Genomic DNA, 21,425 nt, shown 5'->3' on the forward strand with positions numbered 1-21,425 from the left:
AATTAATGCCACCCCAGTAATCACTCCTTTCAAAGGCTGTACTGCTCCGGAGAGCAAAGCAAGTCACAGGTCTTGTCCCTAGTCACGTGACGTGAAGAGTCTGCTTCCTCTGGACGGAAGAAACACAGAAAATCGTCACGTCCACTTCGAGCTACCTTCTGTCATGTCTGCTCCCGCTCCCCTCTCTGGCGCTCAAGGGTGCCAGGCGGCCCATCATTACACACACCTGTCACCATCGTTACGCGCATCAGCACTTCTTGGGACTCACTTCTTGGACTCTATTACTTTATTGATTGCCTCCCCTATATCTGTCACTTCCGCAGTTTCTTCCCCGTGTCTGCATTAATGTTGTTTTGTTCCCCCTGTCCAGACGCGGTTCTTATTTTGTTCTATGTCCGTTTGTCCATAAAATATTCACTCCCTGTACTTGCTTCTCGTCTCCCAGCGTCTGTCCACACAGAATGCAGAAACCAATATTGCAAGCATCAGGGAGTTTTTACATTTTCTGGGGGGGTTGGTGACGTCGAGTCCGGGTGCCACTGCCGAAGGAACCAGGGGTGCCTCAGCTGGCTCGTCAGGCTTCCATGCCTTAGCTGGCTCTAGAGATTTTCTTGCCTCGGTTGGCTCGGCAGGATCCCATCCCACATCATGTCTCAGCTGGCTCGTCGGGCTCCCACGCCTCAGCAGGCACGTCAGGCTCCCATGCCTCAGCCGGCTCATCGGGCTCCCAAGCCTCAGCTGGCTCGTCGGGCTTCCACACTGCAGGCAAGCCTGTCAGGCTCGCCCAGGTGGGACGTCGGGTACTGACACGCCTGCTCCTGCACCTGTTCTCCTCTCTGGCGCTCGAGGGCACCATGTCGCCCATCATCACGCACACCTGTCACCATCGTTAGGCGCATCAGCGCTTCATGGGACTCACCTGGACTCTATTACTTTATTGATTGCCTCCCCTATATCTGTCACTTCCTCAGTTTCTTCCCCATGTCTGCATTAATGTCATTTTGTTCCCGGTCCAGACGCTGTTCTTGTTTTGTTATATGTCCGTTTATCCATTAAATCTTCACTCCATGTACTTGCTTCTCGTCTCCCAGCATCTGTCCTCACACCTTCACCTATTTAAAAGTACCCAACTTATTTTCTACCCAGCCTAAGGCTACATATGGATCAGCCAAAAGGCAGGGATCCACTTTCTCCAAAAACTTTCCTCCCACTGGTCCCTGAAGTGGCAGGTAGTAGATTACGTAAAAATACTTTGTAACTTGTTCAAATTCCAATTCAAGAGGCGAGCACCCTGACTGAATTGTTGATAATTTCACAGTAAAACAGTTTGTTTTTAATAGAAAAGCGGGTTAAATATGAGGCAGATTATCTGTAGGCAAGCTCTATGTGTTTCTTAGTTTAAATTGAGACTTTTCTTAAATTATCGGCCAACGTAGTAGGCTACGGGATCTGGGTTCGGTTTCCGATCTGGACCCGAAATCCCATGGTAGATCTGGGCATGGTTTCCAAAGAGCATCTTAAGGCTAAGTTCATTGTTAGAACCATAAGATCCTATGATTCTAAGATGAATTTAGCCTTAAGATGCTTTTTGGAAACCGGGCCCATATCACCATGGGTCAAGGGCAAGGCCAGACAGAGGAGGTGAGATGACATTTTCACTTTTTCCCAATTAGCATATAACAGCATTTGGTGTCATCAGATTTTCATAAATGCAATAACTGAAATCTATCCATAATGTTGTTTGAAACAAGGTTCTGGATTATTTAATATACCTAATCTAAATGCCAGAAAATAATGACCATGCTCATAGAATTGAAAGAAAAAATTTATGAATACAGAATCTGCATTAATATTGATACTGTAGGCTACATTGATTACTTTATTACCAACATTTATCTGTGGTTTTCTTTCGTTTTCGTAACGGGTTGCGAAACAACCTATGGGAACTCCACACGATGTGTAATATGTGCAGGGTCACAAAGCCTTGGCACACACATCCATGGTCTCACATCACCTCTCCGAGTTGGGACTAACAATTCACTCGGAAAAGAGTCCCCACTCGATGTGTGCACTTTCTGGGCTTGACATTGGACAATCAAATCTTTAGAGAAACACTCTCCAGAAAGAGTGGTATCTTTGACAAATTGTCTTTCAACATTCAAACTGAGAAAACAGGTGACAGCGCTAGAGAGTCAGAGGCTCCTAGGACGCCTAGCTGCTGCAGTCCATTTTGTACCATTAGGCTTGCTCCACATGCGGCCAATACAGCGTTGGTATGACAGAAGGGACAAACACAAAACGCTGGCAATTTCAATGAGTTGCTGGAGAGCAATACAATGGTGGCCCCTAGCATTTCAAACTCCAAGTGGAGTTCTCCTAGGTGCAGTTCACAACCAGATGTGACATAGACACAGGGAGTCAGAAAGCAGGTGCAGTCGGTGAGTTTAACCAGAATGAATATAGAGAGAATACAAAAACAGGAGAAGCGTCTGAACATGAAAACAGAAACAATACTGCCTGATGGGTGATACAACGGAGTGCTAGATAAAGTGGAAGTAATCAGGGTAGTGAAGAAGTCCAGGTGTGCCTAATGATGGGGCACAGGTATGCGTACTGATGAGTTGCCAGGACCGGTAGTAGGGAGCGGGAGTAGACATGACACCGGGTTACTATGACCACAGATGCCTCCCTACAGGGATGAGGAGCAGTCTTGAACCAGTCAGTGGTCCATGATGTATGGTCAGCACCATGGACAATGCCTCACATCAACGTACTGGAGCTCAATGCGGTTCACCTGGCATTCTGGCACTTCCTCCCAGTACTGAGAGGACAACATGTACTGATATGGACAGACAACACATCCGTGGTTGCACACATCAACCACCGGGGCGGACTGAGGTCAATGGCACCTCACCAGATAACAAAGGTGATACACCTGCCAGGGGTGGAGAATCAGGCAGCAGACCTTCTCTCCAGAGGAGGCCCTCTTCCTTCAGACTAGAGGATACATCCCACAGTAGTGGAGAAGATCTGGGTGCGTTTCGGAAGGGCCATCGTCGATCTGCTCGCATCGCAAGACTCAACCTATTGTCCTATTTGGTTCTCAATAAAGGGTCAATCAGGCCGCCTCGGCCACACAGATGGCCAAGGGGGCTGCTGTATGCGTTTCCACCAATTCTCTTGCTCCCTCAGGTCTTGAGAAAGATCAGTCTCATGAGCAAGTCAGTTCTACTTGTTGCTCCACATTGGCCACAGCAGCACTGGTTTTCAGACCTTGTATAGCTGACAACCTCCCAACCATGGGAACTCCCTCTTCGAGCGGACCTCCTGTCACAAGCGAACGGCAAGCTTTGGCACCCCAAACCCAGCATACTGAAGTTGTGGGTGTGGCCTCCAAACGTGACCGCCTTGTAGCTGCAGTGTTGCCCTCCTTGGTAATTGATACAATTCAGGCAGCCAGAGCATCCTCTACGCCAAGCCTAGGCAAATTCAGTCCTTGGGGGCCTGATTGGTGTCACACTTTTACCCCAGCCCCAACTAACACACCTGACTCCAATAATCAACTAATCATGATCTTCAGTTAAAAATGAAATTAGTTTAAATCAGCTGTGTTTGCTAGGGATGGGGGAAAAGTGTAACACCAATCAGGACCCTGAAGGACTGGAATTGCCCAGGCCTGCTCTACGTGAACCCTGTATTCCTAAAAGTGGAACGTGTTCAGGAGGTGATGTGTCGACCGTACAGAATCGCCATCTTCCTGACCAATTTCTGTCATTTTGACTTTCCTCCAGGAGCTTATGACTGCAGGGAAGTTCCCATCTACATTGAAGGTGTATATGGAAGCCATCTCTATGGGTCATGACCAGATTGCGGTTGCATCATCATGGGCACACCCTCTAGTATCGCAATTCATGTAAGGTGCCCACAGGCTACGGCCCCCCAAGGCTCCTTCAGTACCCTCATGGGAGTCAGGTGTTGTCCTACTATCACTTATGAGCCCACCATTTGAGCCACTCTTCACTTGAGCTATGTGAGCTCTCAGTCAAGACTGACAAAACCAGTATTATTTCCTAATGTGCTTTCATCATCACATGCTAACCAGCCCTTAATCATAGCAGCATTTCACCCACCTCCCCACTTCTCACAGGAGAGTTGTGAGTTGCATTCACTTTGCCCGGTTAGGGCATTGAGTGCCTATCTTGCTCCAACAAGAACTGTTTGTCAAACAGAACAGCTTTTTGTGTGTTATGGGGCTAACACCAAAGGGGAAGCAGAGACTGGCACATTGGATTACCAATGCAGTGTTAAAATCACACGCTGCAGCAAGTAGACCAACTCCAGACAGCCACTTCATGGGCACTGTTTAGAGGGGCTTCACTGGACTCTATATGTGCTGCTGCAAGTTGAGCAACAACCATGACTTTCATGAGGAACTAAAGACTCAATGTTATGTCCACACCATCAGTGGCGTCTGTGGTTCTGGACACTGCAAGCTCTTTGAACACAGATAAGTGAACATACCGTGAACCTTGTACTTATCAACCATCATTGAGAAAATGAATACAGAGGTTGTCTAGTCTTGGTGCTGTTGCACCCAATTGAAGCCTCATGTTGTAAGTTCTAGCTTTCAGCTTGCGTGTGTATACGGTTGTATACCACAGTTGAAATTTTGTGTTACCCTGTTGAGTAATTATATTATGTTGCATCCTGTGGGGGATATAAGGACATCCCAGGGACTCATCTGGAATAAGTTAAATGGTGAGTCATCCCTCTCTGTTGTTCGAAAGATCTCTTTGGTACAGCCTTTCCCATCGGTCGTTTGGTGACCAGTTACGAAAATGAAAGAGAACGGTGGATTATGGATGTAACCTTGGTTCTCTGAGTAGAGTAATGGGTCACCAAGCTTTCATGTCGTTCCTTCACCTCCGTGGAGTTCATGTGCTGTAATAGACTGTATGTCACACTGCCTTTTATAGTGACAGGTCACGTAGGTATAGTAAGGGTGTGGCGTGACTTTAGATGTATACATATTTGATATTAAGCATCTAAATCACATCCCGTGAAGGGGAAGGAGTTCCCATAGGTCATTTGGCGGCCCCTTATTCTACTCAGAGAACCAAAGTTACGTCTGTAACCCAACGTTCTACAGTATGTATGTACACTGCTTTGTTAGGCATTATGACTTTGTTCACCTAGAAAAAACACACAAAAAGACCAGAAAAAGTACAATAGGTTAAAGTAACTGTCAGTGGTGTAAAGTACTTAAGTACAAATAGTTTAAAGTACAACTTAAGCAGTTTTTGGGGGTATCTGTACTTCACTATTTATATATTTGACTACTTTTACTTCACTACATTCCTGAAGAAAATATTGTACTTTTTACTATATACAATATTCCTTGACACCCAAAAGTACTCTTTACATTTTGAATGCTTAGCAGTACAGGAAAATAGTCCAATTCACGCCCTTATCAACCGAACATACTATGTCATCCCTACTGCCTCTGATCTGGCGGACTCACTAAACCAACATGTTTTGTTTGTAAATGATGTCTGAGTGTTGGAGTGTGCCATCTGGTTTGCTTAATATAAAGAATTTGAAATTATTTCTACTTTTACTTTCAATACTTAAGTATATTTTAAACCAAATACTTTTAGACTTTTACTCAAGTACAATTTTACTGGGTGACTTTTACTTTTACTTGATTCATTTTCTATTAAGGTATCTTTAACTTTTACTCAAGTATGACAGTTGGGTACTTTTTCCACCACTGGTGTCACGCCCTGACCTTAGAGAGCCGTTTTATTTCTCTATTTGGTTAGGTCAGGGTGTGTGGTGGGGTGGGCATTCTATGTTCGATTTTCTATGTTTTTGTTTTTGTTTATTTTGGCCGGGTATGGTTCTCAATCAGGGACAGCTGTCTATCGTTGTCTCTGATTGGGAACCATACTTAGGTAACCCTTTTTCCCACCTGTCTTTGTGGGTAGTTTACTTTGTTAGAGGCATCATAGCCTAAGTTAAGCTTCACGGTCATTTCTGTGTTTTGTTGGCGACATTTACCTAATTAACAGAAATGTATGCTCACCACGCTGCACTTTGGTCTCCTTCTTACGACGCCTGTGACAACTGGTAACTGTCCAGTGAAAGTCTCCATTTAAAAATTGTATATTCTGTTAACTCTGTTCTGTTAACTCATAACCACAAATAATGAAAGCATAAAGTGGGAAAAAAACACTTGTATTTCAAACAGACCATTTAAAAAAATGCTTGCTAGTTCCTCATAGAGAATGATGTCATCCTCAGCTGGCCAATCAGCGGTCTACTGTCAATAATATTCTTTATGATCAGTATATGCCCACACCATTCTGTTGTTGAGGTACTCCCGAAACATTTCAAATCTAATCAAATTGTATTTGTTACAAGAGCCGAATACAACATGTGTAGACTTTACTGTGAAATGCTTATTTACGAGCCCTTTCCCAACAATGCAGAGTTAAAAGTAAGAAAAATGTATAAGTAATAATAAAAATTTGCTAAATAAAACAAGGAAAATAGTAACACAATAAAATAACAATAACGAGTCTATATGCAAGGAGTACCGGTACTGAGTCAATGTGCAGGGGTATGAGGTAGTTGAGGTAATTGAGGTAATATGTACATGTAGGTAGGGATAAAAGTGAATAGGCAATCAGGATAGATAATAAACAGAGTAGCAGCAGCGCATGTGAGGAGTGTGAAAGAGTATAAAAGACTGTCTGTGTGTGTGTTTGGCGTCAATGTGGATGTGTGTGTGTGTGCGTGTTGGAGTGTCAGTGTAGTATGTGTGGTGAGTGTGTCGGTAGAGTCTAGTGAGTGTGCATAGAGCCAGTGAAAAGAATATGTATACAAAAAACACAGAAAAGCTTATTTTTAACATATTTCATTACTGTTTTTTGAAAGGAAAACTATTTTACACATTGTAATTCATTATAGGCCATATTTGATATCAATCTGACTTCAGTCTCTTATGGGTGATGTCATTAGAGAGCGGAAAACATGAGGTGAGGTGAACCGTACTCATCACTAGGTGTGTCACTACCTGCTGAGCATCGATGTGATCAGTTTGCTAAGAGAGAGAGAGAGAGGAGGGGGGGGGGGGGGTGACCTAATACCCAAGAAAAGCGATGAAGTCATAACCACCTGACTCATATTCCCAGCTGAGACCAGTTTTCCCAATCTCCATAAGCCTGTGTGTGTGTGTGTGTGTGTGTGTGTGTGTGTGTGTGTGTGTGTGTGTGTGTGTGTGTGTGTGTGCGCGCGCAAGAGAGAAAGTGAGTGAGTGTATGCCTGTCCAGGGAGTTGTTGGGGAGGATCATGCCTTTAATAGCAAAAGAGGGTGTTGAATAAACCTTGGTGTGGATATGTTTGTCACACCAATCCTACCACTCTCCTGTTAAACACATTCCCTCACATACAGTAAATGGAGCTTGCCTTGTAGTGAGAGAAACACATTAACAGCCTCACTCACAGAGAAGTTTTATGGGGCTGTATTTATGGATTGCCGTTCATTGAGAAAATGCTGCCGTTTCATTGACAACTTCTAGAGTGTTCAGGGAAAAAACACAATCAATTGGATAAAGTCAAAGAGGCAAATAAAACCAGTAAGGACCAGGTTTAAGTGAATAACATATTGATAAGTGTCATGTTTGTCTAAGTCAAGCTAACTGATTATGGTTTATGTGAAATAATCTGCAATTTTAAACTGATCCTCTTACAGAGGATTCTATTGCCGTCTTGTCTGCACAAAGCTGATGCAATGCAGGGCATTTTAGGCTATACTCAGCTTAGAATGAGATATTAGTGCAAGATATGACATGGTGTCATCATATGCAGGAGGAGTTACGTCATCCACATGTGCTGGTTCACTGTATGACATCAGCATTTGGCGCCAGGCCAACATCTCCATTGTGCTCATAGCATCATTCAGGAGACAGCGGGGCACCAAACATGTCATGAAAGGACATCTGGACATGAAAATCAAAGGGATGCCCCTTGGGGGTTTCTTAAAGATGTCTTTACACTCCATTAAGTCCACTTTGAAAGACAGACACTGTCCATAGGTGGATACAGTGTTTGCATGAGTTGTTGGACAAAGAGATTGTTGTCTGTCTCTGTGGCACAGTAAACCAAAGCACCTCCCCACAGATGCAGCTTCCCTTTCAGAGGGTGCAGAAGGGAGACAGGCATAATCAAACAGCCAGATGGTCAAGATCATTGAGCGTTTTTTTATGTGGGCATGTAACATGACCTCAGCACTCTGGGTTTTATCAAGCATCCTCCATACACGCACAGCTGATGAGTTTGTACACTCAAACTACTAGGTAATAACATGTGGATGTAAACCAGGCCTGCTGTGTCTGATCTTTTAGCGGCATACTGTGTGAAACTTGTACTGGGTGGGGTCAGATCAGGATCCCTAAATGTAGATTTATAGAGAGAGATAATGTAAGGAATACAGTATCATCACAAACAGGCCCATAACCCAGAGCCCCAGACACCCAGACAGACTGGGGTGGGGGGGAAAGATTATCCCTGATCTGTCCTCTTTATTGATTGGGCCTTGGGCTCCCTGTAGACCCCATTAATGGAGGCAGATGACCTCTTGGACAACACTGGCTCTGTGTGTCACTGAGAAGCTGGACCTTCTCCAACGTCTGCCACAAAGCCTCTCCCCCATCCCCACACTCTCCCCAGCCCTCAAGCCTCTCTGCTGGGATAGGGGGATACAGACCCCCTCCCCCAGTCCTTTATTCATCCCCAGCAATCCGGCTGTTGGTGCTGTTGTTGTCATAGAGGCCTTGGGGTTAGGTGGACTAATACAGGGTTTTTAATCCTGTATTCCTTTGTACATATTAGTTCCCCTCTCCTCATGGGCCAGCCTTGGGAGAGCACCCCTTTCTGATTAGCACCCAGGGCAGGTGTCAGAGTCTAGACTCTCTAGACTATGATTATGCACAGGTACACCTGAACTGACCTTTGTTGTGACAGTGTCTTTCAACACATGACATAGCCTACTCATCTGTAGTGACTCAGTCAGTGTCTCATGTGAACAGAAGAGAAAGTTGAGGGATTTAAAAAAAAAAAAATGTTTGAACTATTTACAAATTAATTGCAGAGATTATGGATGAAAAAATGAGCTCATCTGCAGACTGCAGACACATTTACAGTACATTAATGTGAACACTGGAACGTTTACTGATTCAGGTGAACTGTCCCTGTTAAATAAATGGCATATAACTAAATAAATCATTAATTAAATAATGATTTATTGAGTAATTGTTTCTCAGTTTCATACATACTCAAATTGTAATGGTTGTAAAAAAAACTATTATGGCGTAAACATCATCATGGTTATAAATGAGTGTTTTATCAATGCATTAGACTAAACATTCATTATGAACATGAAATACTGCTGGATTACCACATTATTAGGTATAGTTATTGTATATGGATTTGTGCCAATGAAATTAGTGGGAGACTGTCTGATCACATACCCAGTCTGTCACATCCCAAATGAAGGAGGGTTGTTGTTGTTATCAGTAATGTAATGCATGACAAGGCCACATACAGTATATGGTGACAAGTGATTAATTGAACTCACTCAGTGGGGTTCAAGTCCTCAGATAATCTGGTTAAACCAGTCCAGCCAAACCATATCCACTTTGATAATACAATGAGAGCATCAAATAATTCGATGATATTCATAATCGGTTAGGCTAACTATAGTTTTGTCAGTGCTGAACATATCACCCATTTGAGGGTGGCTTTGGTGACAAACGTCAAGGTTTCCACAGTTAGTTCGAAGGACACCAGAAACAGCAAGATAACATAATTGCTTATGCGAAGTGCACAGGAAAAAGTAATGGAAACGGTAAATTACCGATCAAATTAACCGTATCGTGGTTGGTAAGAGAACAAGCAGTGATGCCCCCCACAGTTTGCCACAACACTGCCATGCGCACCCACACTGCGCCCGCGACAGGCACTATAGGCTACATTAGATATAGACTACTGTTCCGCTCCAATTCACTATTGAGAGTTTGTATTGTTCACTTGTGAAATGAGACATTGGAGACATTTTAACTTAAAACACTGGAGATAGATTGTATTATTCAATTGTACTATTATTTGTATTATTATTATTACTACTAAGCACATGTGTCTTTGTGTTATTATACAACCATGCCGCCAGGCGTGGCTTCTCTAGAGGACATTTTGGTATGTAGATTTCGCGAGGCAAACGCGGTTCTTTGTTCGCGCCAGGCAAGAAATGCTGCAAGAAAGAGCTCTGCTTACGGGAAATATGTAAGGACATTTTTTTTTAAAGATCCCTGCTGCACAGGGTCTGCAACGCCTGTCTGACAACTCCCTTTCTCCTCTCCTCCTCACCCCCTCCTCCTACGTTACAGCCCCCATGCGCAACGGCGCCCGAGACAACAACGCGGTGACCTGCAGCAACCCACGACGAGTGGGGTGGGCGGAACCCCGAAATATGTCACTTAACTCCTTCATTCTCGATAGACAGAATAACGCAAATCCTCCCCAATACAGTGAACGAAGTCGTTAAGGTTTCACAAATAAACTCCATCCAAAGTCCATCTATCCCTCAGTAGGCTACTGCGTCTCACCATAGATAATACAACATTGGCAATATACCAAAACAGTACGCTATGGTGCCCAAATAGTAACTTGAATCGGGAAACAATCCTAAATGCATCCACTTTTGACATTTTATTGAGGGGGAATTATTAAACTATAGCCCATGCATCCTTGTACAAGTAGCCTACAGTAAAAAGACCGTTGCGGTCTTGCATTGCAGGGATGGGGAATGAGTAGCGTTGCTTGGATCTAACGCATGGCTGATATGGACAAAGGAAAGGTGGAGGGAATATTTTTTATTTTTTTTCTATACGTGAGGAAAAACGCGGGGGTTGGTTTCTGAGATGCCACAGGCTTGGGAACCTGAGACGGAATGGTATAACGGGAGGGCGGTGCGTTTTCTCTCAGCGAGGAGGGGAGTGTGTACCAGACGGGGTGGAGTGATGCATCGCCTAGCCCCTCTCGGTTCAGACGGCCTTGTGTCCCGTTTGCCTAGAGCTGAGAGAATACTGTATTGCAAGTAGGCCTATAGCAGACAGAGAGAGGGGCAGGTCTATGGGAGGGACTAGCGCAGAGGCAGAATTGGAAGGAGGAGGGGGCGGGGAGGCGGCACGGGTGCTGTTTCTCCAGTCTCTTTCCCCTGTCTTTGTCTCACACTCTTTTGTTAGCCATGCCTAGCCTGCTGGTTCTAGCAGGGATCATGGAGAAAAATGGGGGCTACGGCGGGGATCTAGCCGGCTCCGGGTACGGAAGCGAAGGTCTCCTAGTGCCACCCGACGAGGAAGAAGACGACTCCCGTGCCCTGAGGGTCGCGCTGGGCCAGCTGTCTCTACTGGGGCTTGGTGAAGGCGAGGACGGTGGTGGGGCTCCTGGAACGGGAGTACAGGATCGGAGTAACAATAACAATAACCATCACAACCATACCAATAATATTGGCGTAGGCATTGGTGACACAGGGCTTTTGCAAGGGAAGAACAAGTTATGTGTCCTGTACGAGGGTTCTTCAAGTGAGACGAAAGGACGAGGCTGCAACATAACAGAATGCGTCCCCGTGCCCAGCTCAGAACATGTGGCCGAAATAGTGGGGAGACAAGGTAAAGATTCCAACCAAATGTTCCTATTGAAAGTTATGTTGCAGTTCTGAGCTTAATGTGTCTCCCTGTAGTTTGTAGGGTGTTTTGATAACGCTCTATAACTGTTACGTTAGCTGGTGTTATTGATATAGAAAAGGGAGTGGTGTTATTTTTTGTTGTATTCTTCTACACAGGCTTCCTTACCACTCTTTGGCATGGTAACAAATCTGTTTCAAGTTAACATACAGTGGCAGAAACTGCAACATTGTTGCAACTAGGCTCAGTTCTATTGTCCTTCTAGTGAATTTCAAACGTGGGGAGACACAAAGCAGGACTGTAACCGTTACCTCATGGGCGCATTATTCTACATCCAGCCATCAATGTCAGCTCACAGACGCACACTTCAGGCAGGGATAGCACTTGCTTCCTTTGTCGTCTGAACGCGCGAGACTGTTAAAAAAAACGCAACGTGCTGCTGGTAACGGAGGAATCTCGTTCGCCCTGAAATGTTTACAAATTATTTACTCTCTTTATTGTGAATAGAGCTTGTATTTGAGTGACGTTTGATGTTTTCAAGCTGTTGTTTTCGTTTTCGTAAATTCAAATTATGTTAATTGTTTTTGTTGCTGACTGCCCCAGTGACACAATTAGACAATGGCAAGTGTGTTTCTCTATATTCTCTTTTCTTGAGCAGTTTAAAAGTGAATTCCCAGATTTAAGATGGATATATCTGTGTATTGAGTAATTGTCGAAGACCTCGACATGAACTTGAATGACAGCAGCTGTCAAACAAAGGTGTGAAAGTGAGGGGAGGGGTACCTTATTAGGCAGTGTTACCAGTAGACGCTTGGGATGATCATAGGAATCGAAGCGTGACTCAGCCAGAAGTTGGACCAACGTGTCGAGTTGAATGTTGTGTGGTTCTTATATTTTATGATATAAAATAAGAACAAATAATAACAAAATATGTTGCCTTTTTAAAACTTATTGCCCATATTGTTATTGTGATCAACTCAAATTGGCTATTTATCAGACTGTAATATATTGATTCTCCAGATTGCTTGTAACCTGTACAACTCTCAGAACCAGCAACTTATTGCTTTGTGCTACATGGTTGTTTTTGTTTGACTGCACCTATTGTTGACTGGCTCTGTTGTGATGAGTCCAAACGATACAGAGGGGCTGGTTAGACAAGCAGGGATAAATGGATGGGTCGATTGTTGGTGGGTCAGAGGCACTGGGCATTAAAAGGGAGTCACACCCAAACCAAGGACTCCCTTACCTAATGGGGGGGTAAGGGAAACCAATTTAGCCAGTGGATCCTAATTCATCTTTTTGGGCTTACACAAATCCACAGGTCCCCACAATGTCAAGTGGGTCCAAGGCAGCAGAGACCATTTGCTTCAACTCCATTTTTTCCACAGATGTGGGGATCTGGTTTTTGTTGTGCCGTTAAGTGCCCTCATCTTCCTGTGCGTCTCCTGTTCGTTACTCTGAAGTGTTTTAATAGGGTAACTGAAGACAGCCGGAGGGTGGATCCAGTGAGCACAAGTGCAGCAGAGGGCTTTGTGTTGACTGAGAAGTACTGATTTGGGGGATTGGGGATGAGCTCTTTTGATTCAGGGCCTCGTTAGTTAGTTCACATTCAATGCCCTCCTTCCCAGGGTCGACTACTGCCTGGTGAATCTGGCAAGTCAATGTCCCGTCCTGGAGAGGCGAATGTTATCATTTTCTCCTTTGTCAAAGTCATTTGAACTGATTCCGGGGGATGCTTTTTGTGTCGTCTAGGGCTGTATTATTACGACTTTAGGTCAAGGGTGGGTTTGCTGTGCATGCGCCACTAACAATGCACACAGTACTGGAAAGCATGCTCTCCAAATGAAAGACATGGCATACAGTTGTGGAATGATCTAGAATGCTCTTTGTCATTTGCCTGAAGGAAATTGTAAAGGTTCCAGTGGAGTCCCTTTCTTTGTCTCCTCTGTTCATAGTTTTATGTCGCCTATTGGTCTCAACTTAAATATTCACCTTCCTGCTACAAAGGATCACAAAACCTTACATCTATCCTAAGTTAACACATGGTTTAATATAATAACATTGTGGTTATTGCATGAGTTATCACTGTCATACATATATGTTAAATAACTATCATACATATTATAAAGCCTGAGTGTTCCATCTAACACCATCATGCTTGAACCCCAACTAATATCACCACCGCCATCGTCCTCAATAAATAAATAATAAATGTAGTTTGAACTCTTCAGCCCTCAGAGCCTCACTGAGTCACTCAGTCAGTGCCATCCAGGCTTCTGATGTTAGTGCCCTAGTAAGTGGGGCTATTTAGTAGCATTAGGGAAGCACATCTCCCTCGGTTAGAGGTGTTCAGACATTTGATCCACACTGCTAAAGTCCCTGCTCAGGGACTGCAGTTGAAAATAAGCAGGCTGGCTAAAACAGGCACTTTTATAGTAATGTTGATTAATGTGCACTGTCCCTGGTAAAACGACATTTTAATAAAGAAAGTAAAGTAAAGCGTGTTTAGGCTACTGATGTCATGGTGTGCTGTGATTTGTAGTGCTACTCAGAAAGACGAGCTGAGACCTGACCATCGAATAAATTGCTAGTTATTGTTACCAGACCACGGACATACATAAGCCTCTTAAAGTCACTGCTAAGGGGAGACACTCAGGGATTCTTAGGGGTGGAACATAAACTTGCATTTCAGAATGAGAACGGTAGCTGCACACCTGTGTATATGTCACCACAGGCTGCCGTAGTGGGGCGTTGCATGCCGTTTCCTGTTGGGTGTAATATACAGTGTACGGCTGGCTGTGTTTACCATATCCCTCTTGACCTCAAGAGCTCTTAACCACCCTACTCTACAATTACTCATTTTTTATTCCCCTCTTGTATTATTACCTCGTCTCAGTAGTAGAGCCGAAGGTAATTTGACATGATATAGCATTAGCCTGTACTTTCTCAAATCTAGACTCTCGCAAAAAGCACTTAATATTATCAGCTTTTACACACTGATCAAAATCAGAACATATGCACTGCAATAGATGACCCAAAAATGATGTATGTGTGGACCGGAGGTACCAGACTTATCAGTTCAAAGAGAGGGGCAGGTTGTTCGTGGCAACACTGTTGAATGCATCCATAACTGTAGCCATAGCACAGAATAGTTCTGATGTCCTTTGGAAATGGGTACAATAACTCATCTGTTTAGCAATGTTAGATATAGGAAATCAAATAATGGGGTGTTCTACTTTGAGGTCTACAGTCTCTTCAATTATTTCAGATTGTACAGCATATTGAGACTTGATGCCATGTGAAAACATGTGACTTAGTAATGATAATCTTGGCTGAAATGGGGGAAAAAAGTGTAATACTGTAAAATGTTGTAAAGGGGATAATGACTAGTGAACATTGCTGGACTGTCTAAAAACTCTGAAGTTGTGAGCATTTTAGACCAACATTTGCCATCTTTTAAAAAGGTATGTCAAAGGTCAACTATACATTTTGTCTTTGTTTCCATAGAAGAAGAAAAAAACATAAAAAATTGCTTTGCTCTTCCATGTAGTAGAAACAATCTTAGCTATTCCAAATTCCTCATCTTTGATGAGTGTATCAGAAAATTGAATAAAAATTGTGTCCTTGGCTCTTTTTAAAAACGTTGTCTTTTGTTTCTGCAGGTTGCAAGATCAAAGCCTTACGGGCCAAGACCAACACCTACATCAAGACCCCCGTGAGGGGTGAGGAGCCTGTGTTTCTCATCACGGGCCGAAAGGAGGATGTGGCACTGGCCCGGCGCGAGATCATCTCTGCCGCCGAGCACTTCTCCATGCTCCGAGCTTCCCGCAACAAGCTGGGTGTGTCCTTCAGCGGTTCCCCGCCTGCGCCCCTGCCGGGCCAGACCACCATCCAGGTGAGGGTGCCCTACCGCGTGGTGGGGCTGGTGGTGGGGCCCAAGGGTTCCACCATCAAACGCATCCAACAGCAAACCTGCACCTACATCGTCACCCCTAGCCGAGACCGTGACCCCGTCTTCGAGATCACGGGATCACCTAGCAACGCCGAGAGGGCCCGTGAGGAGATTGAGGCGCACATCGCATTCCGAACGGGAGGTCTGCATGACCACAACAACGAGAATGACTGCTTGGGGCCGGATGGCGGCAGCCCTGTAGGCTCCGGGGGTCTGGAGAGCCGCCTGCAGCAGGTGTGGGGTCTGCAGGGGGGCCAGCGCAAGCCGTTGACCAGCAGCTTCCGCCAGAACTTCTCAGATGCCATGGTTGGAGGAGAAGGTGGTGGCGTAATCTACAGCAAGGGCAACTTCAACAGCCCTGGAGAGAAGCCCTGTTCCTACTTTGGCTCAGAGGGCACCCAGAGTTGGGGAGACCCAGACTACCCAAAACAGGTGGCCTTCTATGCCCAGCAGCGCTCCAAGAGCTTTGGAGGCCTGCCCCTGCCCCTGACCAGACTCTCTCCAGGCCTTCCTGACCCCTGTGGAGGGAACAACGGCAACTCCTCGGGCACCAACATCACTATTCTGTCTGGCTCTCCTCATGCCCAGGCCCGCCGTGCCCACAGCGAGCCAACCTCGGGCGCGGGGTTCCCTGGACGCCTCCCTGTACCGGACTCGCCACCAGCCATCCTCCGGGACTGCATGACCTGCTTCGAGAGCAAAGTGACGGCCGCCCTGGTGCCCTGCGGCCACAACCTCTTCTGCATGGAGTGTGCCATCCGCATCTGTGAGCTCAACCATCCAGAGTGCCCGGTGTGCCACACCCTGGTCTCTCAGGCTATCCGAATATTCTCCTAAAAAACACCACGTCAGTTTTTAACATTCGTTTTATCACAGTGTTTGTTCTACAATTATTTACTATTATTATTATTATTATACTTTTCTTTTCTCAGAAAATGTTTTAAAAAAACAAGCAGATATTTTAGAAGGCACTGCTTGCTTTACTAAAAAGTATAAGAAATATTTTGAATTTTTTCTTTTATATATATATACATATATATTTTATAAAAGTTTTGTTTATAAGAAAAGTATAGTACCTAGCATTTTTTCAGTTTTTTTTACTGCTGCTGTTTTTCATTCACGAATCACAGTATGGGCGGAGTAGTAGGAACGTGAACATTTTACGATTCAGATTTATTTTACCATGAAGTGGTTTTATATGGAGAAAAGGAAGGAGGTGATCATTGAGGTTCAGTTTAACTCCCTGGTATCTTATCTGTACCTGAATGATATGGGAAGTCAAAATCAAACAGAAGGAAAAAGATTTAATCTTTCATTGCACCTTATAATCGTCTTAGTTTCGGATAGTCAGATTAATGATTGTCAATCATCCAGAAAAATGACGTAGCTGATGAAAAGGCAAATCCCTCAATGTGGCTCGAAAAAATGGAACAAGCTTTGATATTGTCATTGAAAGTCTAAATTTGTTCCAATCGAAGGACAGACTATTCCATCATTGTCATCTTTCTGACATTTGTGTCCCTTTACAAGCTCGTTGTTATACCTGGTAGTCCTCCCTAAACACCTGTTAGAATGGTAACAATATGGGACAGCAGACAAACGCCTTTCTTTATGCAGATATGTCTTACAGATTTCCTTTTTCACAAAGAGGTGAATGAATGAATGCTACACATTGTATTGCTGAAATATCACTGCAGTTTGGTGAAAAGTTTCAGCGATGCCTGTTCCTCGTGGCACTTGAAAAGCATGTTTCTTTCGCCGGTGTTAAGCACTGATTTAATTTGTGAGGTCAAAAGCCTTGGAATTCGTCCAGTTGGCTAATTTGGGAGATCCGTCTCCCCGACGGACTAGTTTCAAAGCCAACTTATACCCACTTTATTGTCTTATGTGGTAATTTAGCTGTTATCTGAACGATGTAGGACAAAAACTAGAGCCACTTTTGACAGGCATCTCTCTGAGGTTTGCGCAGTTAGAGCATCAGCCATTAGAGTGGACAGAAGCTGAGGAAAACTCTGAGCTGTTCTCTGAATTGGTAATAGAGTGTGCCTAAATGGGCAAAAAGCTCCTAGAATACAGTACCACCATCCACAGAGCTCCCTCGCCACCCCCGTCCAGCAGCTTTGTATTTTAGCTCAGAGGCCTCTAATTATCAGAGCTGTGCAGAAGCAGGTGTTTAATAGCCCCCTCTTTTTCTATTTTCTTTGGGAGTGGCTTAACCCCCCCCCCCCCCGCTTACTGTTCGATCGTTGGCTGTTGAAGGTAGTAATGACTGCAGCTGACCCAGAATGCATTGCCTCCCTGAGTGGGGCGTATTGTCTGGGCCCAGCAGTGGCGTGGGCCCGGAGTGCTCGGACACGGCCCGGAGAGACTCATTGATAATTAGGCAAATTGGCCGGTCCAGGTGCGGACCATGTGGCGACCCTGGTGCTGAATGGGGGGGTGAGACAGAGTCCCGGCGTGGGCTGCTGACCGCCCCACCCCTCTGTCACAGGCACAGAAGGTCCAGTCTGGGTGCAGCTGGGCGAATGGGACCCCTCCTTCCATATCCCCCTCCCTCTTTCCTTCTCTGCTGCTCTGAGCTATCCCTACTGGGGAGAGGGGCCTCCTTTGTCCCAACACTCAGGAAAAAAGCAGCATATGAAAGAAAGAGACCAACTGAACAGGCTGCCAGCTCTGAAATGAGAGTGAGGGGACTTTGCAGAAAGAAAGGATATCTACAGTGTCAGTAGATTCAGTAATTTACCTAGTGTACAATTCTGACACACAGATCCAATTCTTTGAAATGCCCCACTGAACTAGATGTCTCCATGTGTTCTCAATAAGATAAGGGTATGAACACATGCAGACATATATCATTTAAGAGTACGAGGAGTCTGATCACTTGGAGTTCATCGTCCCCCCAATTTGGATGGAGGCCTTTGTGACAGAGAGCGAGTGCAGATCGAAGTTTCCATAGAGAGCCCCCCCACCCCCTTTATCTCCTGTCTGTATGGGACATCCTGCAGCTGCCCACTCACCACAGACACACAGGCTTAGCCAATGGCAGGCTAGCACTGGGCCTTCAGAATGAAATCAGACAATTGTAATTGACAGGAAAGCGGAGGAAACGCCCCATTTAGCCACCACTCATGCTGAATCAAATTACACACCCTTTGCCTCTGCCTTAGCCCCAGCCTGGGGATTTCAGAGGGAGGGAGGGGGGATTAGAGCCGTTGGAGGATAAGAGGGGGGCTTTTTGGGGTGGAGAGAGAGAGAAGGCTGCTCTCAAAGAAAACAGAACCTGCAGATCTAGTCTTTGTGAGAGGGGTAGTTAGAAGGCTGCTGCCTCATGTTTGCTGGTGGTGGCAGGTGAACAAGGACATGCTGGTGATTCAGCTGGTCTCCCACTAACACTGCATCAGATCGCTCTATTAAGTTGTTTTTTCAGGAGAACTCTTTTGCTCAACTTTTGTCCATCAACATATAATGAATAGTTACAATAGACTGTTGTCCCTAGTCTAGGCAGCAACAGAGCCCCCCTTTTCCCCATTGTATTGTCAGCAGACCACTCCTGTTGTCCATGGACTGTGAAGAAATAGAACTGTACTTTCAGAGTATCTAAATTCTATTACATATTTAGAAATTAATTGACTATTTATTAATGGGGAGAACTGCACAGTGGTTTGGTCTGAACTGTCAATGACAATTTCAAGGCAGTATAACGCTGTTAACTGAATATAGTATTTTCTATTCTTTTTTATTTTGTTTTAAGCCTGAATATTTTGTATTAAAAGATAAATATTGCTTTCACTTTGGCATGAAAGTTTAGTGACATACAGTAGGCCTTCAATAGTATTGCCCCTTAAAAAAACGTTCACGTAACTATTTGTCAGAAAATAATGTGAATCAACCGGGTTGGGTGGGATTAAATGGAATTGGGAAATTAGGCTCTTAAACCCTTTACATTAAAATATAGAGTAAAGCACCTTATTATAAGAAAACACATATAATTAATACCAAACCGACCACTGATGGTGAATATTTCTTCATAGATTTTGAAAGACATGCACATAAGGTTTCCCTATCATGTTTTTATAATATAATTATTGTTATTCCTTGTAGTAGTGGTATTATGGGAGACCTCTCATCCATTCAGTCAGTACTGATGACTTGGTTGAGTTTGCACTGGTTTAATGTAGAGGGCTTTTTAGAGAGTCTCACTGTTTTAGAGGCTGTGGGAGAAATTTGCATTGTGCTTTATGAGAAAGGATTCTGCGCATCTGTGTATATATATATCAGTAATTTACATCCAGTCAAATGCCTGCTATATAAGTGGGATTTTGATTATTTTTACAAGGTGAAAATATCATTTTGAATTTGTTTGTTTATGGACTTTTAAGATCACTTTGATTTATATATATATATATATAATGTCCCCTCATCCTTAAACATAAAGAAGTATATTAATAGGCTACTTATATGTATGGATCTAATAAACTTAAGCATTTCATCAAGTCAAATATATAGATAAGAATACCACAATACCACATACTGTAATGATGAATACGGGGCTGTATTGATGTTTCCACTGACATATACCAATACATTCTCTCAAATATGTGAAGACATGTGTTCTAAAATATTCCTAGGTCCTTTTGGATGAATCAGGTTTTATGTACATTAGGATGAAAAGCAATAATGTCAATACTGCAACAGTAAACAAAAGAGCCAGTTTAGTAAATTCATAGAATTCAGCACCATCCATAACGCAAACTTGATTAATTTGAATATTATTCCATTTTTGGTTAATATCTTCTAAAAATGCATATGGATTTATGCCAATGTAGGATGAGAAATGTAATTAATTAGTAACAGTTTCAGGCACAATAGCATGTTTTTGTTGCTTTCCTACGTCTTGCTTTTAGTAATTTTTGACTGCTTAATCCCGTCTTTTTAACATTGAATATTAATAAGACTGCAAGTATACCTCAAATACAGGGTGTGCCAACACCAGTGCAACCTCAAGAGTTCCTCCTCTTAGTATATGTGGAATTTTGAGATCACAATACCTATTATTTGGAAGAAACCAATTGCATTGTATAAGTAAGCTTTTCAGTGTAAACATACAATGCTTTTCAGGAACATAACATGAACAATTGAGGCATTTCCTGTCTGGCGAAAGCAGGAAGTCATAACAACTTAAATCACAAACTAAAGTAGACACAATGGCAAGACAGAAGGTTGGATTATTTCCATAGGATCTATCTAAGACCTCTTCCATATGAACGTATACTGATGCCCAATGCATTGAGCCAAACATTTTCATCACTTGGGAAAGTAGCATTTATTTAACATGTATTACTCTGTATTTATTCATGTTTAGGGAGAAACGTTTATAGTTACCATAAGCATATCATGAGAATATATTTCAGTTTTTAGATTGGTTCCAAAACATATGTAGCTGATATGATGGCACAATTTAATTATTTCTTTATGCTATCTGTTATAAGTAGTCATTATCCAGCATTTAGCTGATTTAAAATAAAAGGTCAAAAGGTAGCCAAAGAACAAAACCTTGGGAGAGGTTCGAGGACATCTATAGAAATTATATTGCTAATCGTAAGCTTACAATTCTACGAATGTTAACACATTTCGACCTTATCATAGTTTGGATTTATTGATGAAGGTGGCTGAGGTCAATACAATAATAATCAGCTTTTGTTTTTAATAACCCGCTAGTGATAGTT

General features: G+C 43.6%; 1 protein-coding gene across 1 annotated transcript; it reads left to right on the plus strand.

Moving 5' to 3' along the window:
• Positions 1-11,302: 11,302 nt before the first annotated feature.
• LOC139380578 (RNA-binding protein MEX3A-like) lies at positions 11,303-16,536 on the plus strand. The gene is made up of 2 exons (XM_071123379.1): positions 11,303-11,732; positions 15,410-16,536. Exons 1-2 carry the CDS (start codon positions 11,309-11,311, stop codon positions 16,534-16,536), a joined length of 1,551 nt encoding a protein of 516 aa, XP_070979480.1. The 5' UTR covers positions 11,303-11,308.
• The last annotated feature ends 4,889 nt before the right edge of the window (positions 16,537-21,425 follow it).

The sequence above is a fragment of the Oncorhynchus clarkii genome, chromosome 2, assembly GCF_045791955.1.
Source record: "Oncorhynchus clarkii lewisi isolate Uvic-CL-2024 chromosome 2, UVic_Ocla_1.0, whole genome shotgun sequence".
Taxonomy (NCBI): Eukaryota; Metazoa; Chordata; class Actinopteri; order Salmoniformes; family Salmonidae; genus Oncorhynchus; species Oncorhynchus clarkii.

What these genes read in the sequence shown, in the direction of transcription:
- LOC139380578 (XM_071123379.1), top strand. Translation starts at nt 11,309, where the DNA reads ATGCCTAGCCTGCTGGTTCTAGCAGGGATCATGGAGAAAAATGGGGGC. An exon ending in CGAAATAGTGGGGAGACAAG is followed by an intron (nt 11,733 to 15,409) that starts GTAAAGATTCCA and finishes TTGTTTCTGCAG; the next exon opens with GTTGCAAGATCAAAGCCTTA.